General features: G+C 32.8%; 1 protein-coding gene across 1 annotated transcript; it reads right to left on the bottom strand.

Moving 5' to 3' along the window:
- Nucleotides 1-5,080: 5,080 nt before the first annotated feature.
- Nucleotides 5,081-6,318, bottom strand: LOC145803469 (uncharacterized). Its single transcript, XM_082896743.1, has 2 exons — nucleotides 5,953-6,318; nucleotides 5,081-5,818 (listed from the first exon to the last, which is right to left on the bottom strand). Exons 1-2 carry the CDS (start codon nucleotides 6,316-6,318, stop codon nucleotides 5,081-5,083), a joined length of 1,104 nt encoding a protein of 367 aa, XP_082752869.1.
- Nucleotides 6,319-6,697: the final 379 nt, after the last annotated feature.

Here is a 6,697-nt window from a genome sequence, read left to right as displayed (position 1 = left end):
TTGTTTTTTAGGCCGTAAGTAATCTATGATTACTAGCTGGTCATAACCTTGACCTCTAGGGTCAGGTTCAGATTGTGACGATGAATGATCAATATTCTTAATTATTATTATTTTCTTCTCAAATAAAAAAAATGTAAGTTTTCATAAAATATATTTTTCCATTGAATAATGATTGCCTCATTGACATAATTTTGTTTTTTTTAAAAAAATATTTCAACGTGACAATTTTAATGAAAACTAAAAATAAATTTCAATGTGACAATTTTACAAAACAAAATGTGATTTCTTTCCATATTTATGATTGTCCGATGATGAAGTTAATTTTTTGCATGGTTGTCCTTCATTGCGGGACCTACAAGATAAATGATTCGAACTGTCAGTGCGGCTCCAAATTGTAACTTAAAAAAGGGGTATGGAGAGATAAAATATAGAGGGGAGTTTATCCCTAAAAGTATAGATATAAAATATCGATATATAATGATAATAGATACCATAAATATTTCATAAATTAATAAATTTAAAAGATTTTCTATATGAATCAAGGTTCTAATTAAAATAAAATAACCAATGATAATGTGCCATGTGTATTTTTATATTTTTTTTTATATACAAAAATTTATGAAAATGGAGTTAGAACTATAAGGCTCAATGAACTAATAACATATTTGCTTATATTATACTAGCGTACAACTCGTGCAATGCATGGGGTTGAACAATGATTAATAAAATAATTATTTAATTAATTAATTTTTTTTACAATAAACTATCTCTTTTTTCTGAATTTTTTAGTCTTTCGTAATTTTTTCACAATTATGTCAAAATATTTTATTTTCCCGACCCGTCTTGTGTAGATGAATATATATAAAAGCTAAAAACTAAAACAAAATTATAAAAAAAATTGAAAATTTCAAAATAACATAAGAAATTTTTTTTATTATTTTTTTCTTATTTGCGTATTTTTTGAATTCTTTTTCAAACTTTTAATAAATTTCAAATTATATATGCATGGAGTTTCACTTCAACTTTCCTTTTTAAATTGGATGTAGCTAAGAAATGGATAAAAAAAAAATAAAAATTTAAAATTCTTTCTATAGTTTTTTTTTTCTTTCTTTCTTAAAATTAGATATGGTTAGATGTATTTTATGTAACATGTATATTTTAATTTAAAGAAAATTTTATCAAAATTATAAAGTAAATATGTTCAAATTTTAGACTAACATAATAAGTGGAATTACTTTTGAGTGCAATTAAAAAAAACTTTTTTAGTTAGGTATGGATATGTCTACAACTTTTTTTACTTTCTATATAAAAAATTTAAATTTGAAATTATAGAAATAGAATATAGATATAGATAGTATTTGATAATATATGTCATAATAGTTCATAAATTAAAAAAAGATTCCATATTAATTAAGGAATCCATTAAAACTTTAAAGTTAAACAGCCAATGAGAAATTGCCATGTGTATTTATATAATTTTTATTTTTTTTTTTAAATTTAGGGCGAATTACAGTAACGATTCCTGTAATTTGGGATCTATGTCACTTTGGTTCCTAACCTTTTAATTGTGATACATTTGATGTTGAATTTTGAATCTCATTCCAAATGAGGACAATTGAAGATACCATTAGAACAATTACAAGGGCAAAGTCGTCAATTTGATAAAATATAAACTAGTTTGACAAAAATAAATGTCAAAAAATTATTTTTGAATTTTTAAAAATTGTTTCTACTGCCAAAGATAAAAAATTATATAAAATAATAAATCTTTTACATATTTATTTATTTATTTTACAAAATTAATCTTTAGTATGTGTTTGGTTGATAATCATGTAATGAGTGGTTGTTTTTGTTGATATTTTTCAATAGTTATCATGTAATAGATGATTGTATTTGTTGTTAATAGGTATTTTTAGACGGTTATCATGTAATAGATGGTTATTAGGCTTTTAATGTGTAATCGATATGTTTAATTTATGAAATATTTTTAGTTTTAGATTTTTTAATTTAATGGATTAGTTTAATAATGATATCAAAGTTGTCGCTATGTTTGACTTTTGAAAAAATAGAAACTAATTTAATGAAAATAAATATCAAACAAATTATTTTTACCTTCCCAAAAGATAAGATTACATAAAAATGATGTCTTTAATTTTTTTTTTCACCAATTTAAAGTGTTTGACGTAACTTATGTAAGTGCACTTATTTTGGTCACATCACCTCTTTACTTTTCTACATATCGTTTTAGGAATGGCAGCGGGACGGGACGGGACGGGGCCGGGGCTCACCCTCCGCGTCCCCGATCCCCGATGGCCAAAACTTCCCCGTTCCCGGCCCCGATCCCTGACGGGGAACCAATCACAGTCCCTATCCCCGTCCCCAACAAGGATCGAGTTTCCCCGACCCCGAAATTCCCCGATCCTCATCAACAGATCAAAAAAACAACAGATCAACAGATCAAAAAAAAAAAAGATGAAGCTCATCATCATCAACAGAGATCAAAAACAAAAAAATTACAGATCATCATCTACAGATCAAAAAATCAATAACAGATAAAAAAAGAATAACATATTTGTTTTGTTCAACAACAACATCACCACCATACATGTATTACACACAAACAGATTTGTTTCAATAACAGATCTGTTTTTGTTCAAAAAAAAATAAAAAAAAATTTTGCATACACACAAACAGATCTGTTCTTTATTCGTTTAAAAAAAAATTTTAAAAAAATTGTATACATACATACACATACAAAAAATTATTTCAACAACAACAAAAAAAAAAATCTGTATACATACACAATCTGTTTCAAAACAACTGAGATCTGGGTCGGAGGAGGACGATCGAGGGAGAAGGACGACAGAGGAGGACGATCGAGGGAGAAGGACGACAGAGGAGGACGATCGGTGGAGGAGGACGACGGAGGAGGACGGACGACGTAGGAGGACGATCGGCGTCGAAGGAGGGCGATCGGCGTCGAAGGAGGACAAATGGTGGAGGAGGACGACGAAGGAGGCGATCAGCGTCACGGAGAGGTGCGAGAGTGAGAGTAAAAGAGAGAGAGACAGAGAGGAAGATAGAAAGGACAGAGAGGAGGCTGAGGTTTGGTTTAACCAAACCCTACACACATATGTTATATATATACGAGGGCAAAATAGTAATTTTACATCGGGGAAAACGGGGTGGGGATCGGGGCGGGTCCAAGGCTGAAACATGTATCCCCGTCCCCAGCCCGTATATCATCGGGGATTTAATTTTTAATACCACCCTCGGCCTGTCGGGGGTATTCTTCGGGGGAATCACCACTCAATTCGGGATCAGGGAATCAGGTCCCTGTCGGGCTGGGTTCCGATTGCCATCTCTACATCGTTTTTTTGTAAAAAGTCAAAAAGTATAGTTATTTAGATCATCCCAAATAACTCTTAGTTTCTTAGAATTTTTTCTAAAAATATATTCTAAAAACTGAATCGAACAGAACTTTATAACAAAAAAAGTTTCAACATTATTTATTAAAAAAATGTTATTACATTTTAAACAACGTATAAATTAACCAACACGAAATAAGTTGTATGACACATTTTCCCTTGAAACGGACCTTATTCAAATGAATCATATTTGATTGTCCTTGTTTGGAACAACATTCAAAATTCAGGGTCAAATGTATCACAGTTGAAAAATTAGGGATCAAAGGAATACAAGTCTTAAATTATAAGGACTGTTAGTGTAATTCGCCCTAAAATTTACAAAAACAGGGTTCGAACTTTTAGAGATCAAAATCCTAACAGTATTTTTCTTATATAATAGTATAACAAAAATGCCTTAGACCCCCACCACCCCCACTGTTTTTTGATTAGCTCAAATTTTTTTTTTTTTTTTTTATAGTCTTGCTCTCACAGCCCTCTACGTGAAGGTGGAGGTGCCGGTGGTCACCCCCCACTAGGGGTCCCCAGCACTGTTGATAGTACAAATAGATATATATTCACATCTTAATTGAACTTTGAGAATAAAAAAAATTATAGAAAACATATATATATATATATATATATATATAAATGAAGATATTGTATATCTTTAAAAAGGAAAATTTATTAGAAAATCCTTTTTCAAGTGTTTGTATTCCAATTAGTTCATATGATATTTTTATATTCTAATAAGTCCTATTATTTGAACATTTGATCTACCAAATCTTAATTATCATATTTAAGGTATTTTATGGATATTTCTACCCTTACAAATATTTTTTGAACGGTTAGCAATTTAGTGATATAAGCATCCATATTTTACAATGTGAATATTCATTTTGACGTGTGAATGTTCACATTGATGGTGTGAATATTCACATCACAAAACATTCACTCTGTAAATGTGAATATTATTAGGAGTATTTTGGATAACTATGTCACCCAGAGGACTTATTGGAACATAAGAAAATAATGTCGACTAAATGGAACATAAATAGGTAAAAAGGGATTTATGAAAAAGTGCCCTAGGGAGATTTATTAGAAAATTGATTTTCAAGTATTTGTATCCCTCCATAAGATATTTTTTTATTCTAATAAGTCCTATTATTTGGACATTTGATCTACCAAATCCTAATTTGGTGATGTGAACATTCATAGTTTACAATATGAATATTCACATTGACATGTTAACATTCACATCAACAATGTGAACATTCACATCACGAAAAATTCACACTATAAATGTGAATATTATTAAGGGTATTTTGGTAATTATGTCACCCATAGAACTTATTGGAATATAAGAAAATAATGTGGATTAAATGGAACATAAATAGGTAAAAAAATGATATATGAAAAAGTGCCCCCTTTAAAAACTATTATGTAAAAAAGTTACAGCAGAAAATCCTCTTAAAAATATGATAATAAAATTTCTCCAATATGTGTTTTTCAAAAGCATCATAGTAACGGTACACCGAAAAAAAAAATCGTAATGCATAAACACACACACCAAAAAAAGAAAAGAAAAGTTAGTAATACACTATTATATAAATCTATATTGACAAACAAATTGACAGCATAATTTTATTTTGTTTTTGAACTGAAAAGCAATTAGATTACCCAACCAAAGAAGATACATCAGCAGATAAGAAAGATAAAAGACAAACTAGTGGGAGCACAGCCCATGTCAGAGGAAGACTCTGAGAAGCTTGGGTTTTGGCCACCCAATTTGCCACATGATTGTTGGACCTATTGGTCCATGAAAATGAAAGTTGATAGGCAGAGGCGAAGAAACGGATATCTAGAATGATAGCACTCAGCTCCCATAGAGGGACCTGCTCTGAAACACAGAGTTTGATAATCGATTGGTTGTCACTTTCAATCTCTACAGATGACAAGTTATGGGCCCGAACCATTAGGCAAGCCATGCGGACAGCGAAAGCCTCAACTTGGGAGGCTGAAGAGGCGGAAATAGTCCTGGCATTACCGTTAATTAGATGTCCATTGGAATCTCGAAGAACTGCTATAATGGCAGCCATGGAGTTCCGCTGGCAGAAAGAGGCATCACAATTAATCTTGAAATGACCATGGTGAGCTGGAAGCCAGCCTGAAACAAGAGTAGAGGGTAGTGACGCCGGCCTATGGTCTCGATTGGATGTAGCTCTAAGGAGCTTTTCTTGTTCAGTCCAAAAAAGAGCAATTCGATGGAGTATAGCTAAAGGATCCACTGGAATATTGATGAAAACAAACTTGTTCCTAGTTTTCCAGATAAACCAACTAATAGTTGCAATTTTCTTGAGAAAATTCTGTGCACTAGAGGTAGAGGGGGTTTGGCTAATGATATCACTAGTCCACTGGGACACATTGGAAATTGAGCCAAATCAATTCTAAGATTGAGCGAGCTTCCAAACCACACTACCTTGGACCATAAGCAATCAAATAACAGATGTTCCACAATTTTAGTAGCAGAGAGGCAGATTGGGCAAACCTCAGAAGATCCACACTTGCGCCTGAAAAGACTAGCTTTTGTTGCTAGAAGGTTATGGCAGACCTTCCACCAAAAGTGCCGAATTTTGGGCAGAGTTTCTAAACCCCAAATAATCTTCCACATATTATCAACGAGGGATAGAGAGGATGAAGGAGGGCTTTCTAATGATCGTTCCCTAAGAGATCTGGCCAGAGCATAAACTGAATAGAGGCCTGACTTCTTGGGTTGCCATATGACAGAATCATCTCGCCCTTCTACCGTAATGGGTATGACTGAGATGGCCTTAACTTCCTTGGTGGTAAGACAGTGCGACAGTGGGGCCAAATGCCAAGACTTGTGAGTCGGATCGATTAAGTCAGTTACCATTGAAAAGTTCGCAGTGGGGAGGTTTTGGTGAAAGGATTTTGAAACCTAAAATAGAAGGAATCCATGGGTCCTTCCAAATACAAATCTGTTGTCTAGATTGAACTTGCCACCGAATACTAGACTGAATAAACTCTCAACCCTTTAAAAGGCTAGTCCATGCCCATGACGCATTAGAGCCCTTAGTAGCTTGTTAGAAAGTAGAATGAGGGAAATAAAGGCCTTTGTAAATTCGAGCCCAATAGGAATCCGGATTGGACAATAAGCGCCAGCCCTGTTTGGCTAGGAGGGCTAGATTAAAATCTTTGAAATCTTGTAGCCCCATATCCCCCTCGGATTTAGGATTAGTCATGTGCATCCATTTGGCCCAACAAATACCCAT

The sequence above is a fragment of the Camellia sinensis genome, chromosome 12 (assembly GCF_055761805.1).
Source record: "Camellia sinensis isolate YWXY chromosome 12, ASM5576180v1, whole genome shotgun sequence".
Taxonomy (NCBI): Eukaryota; Viridiplantae; Streptophyta; class Magnoliopsida; order Ericales; family Theaceae; genus Camellia; species Camellia sinensis.
Note: the sequence above shows the minus strand (reverse complement) of the source record. Positions and strands in the feature narration are given on the sequence as shown.

Excerpts from the sequence above, each read along its gene's own strand:
- LOC145803469 (XM_082896743.1), bottom strand. The coding sequence starts at position 6,318 with ATGGTAACTGACTTAATCGATCCGACTCACAAGTCTTGGCATTTGGCC. Across the intron at positions 5,819-5,952 it reads GCAAGTGTGGATCTTCTGAG|TGGACTAGTGATATCATTAG; the intron begins GTTTGCCCAATC and ends AATGTGTCCCAG.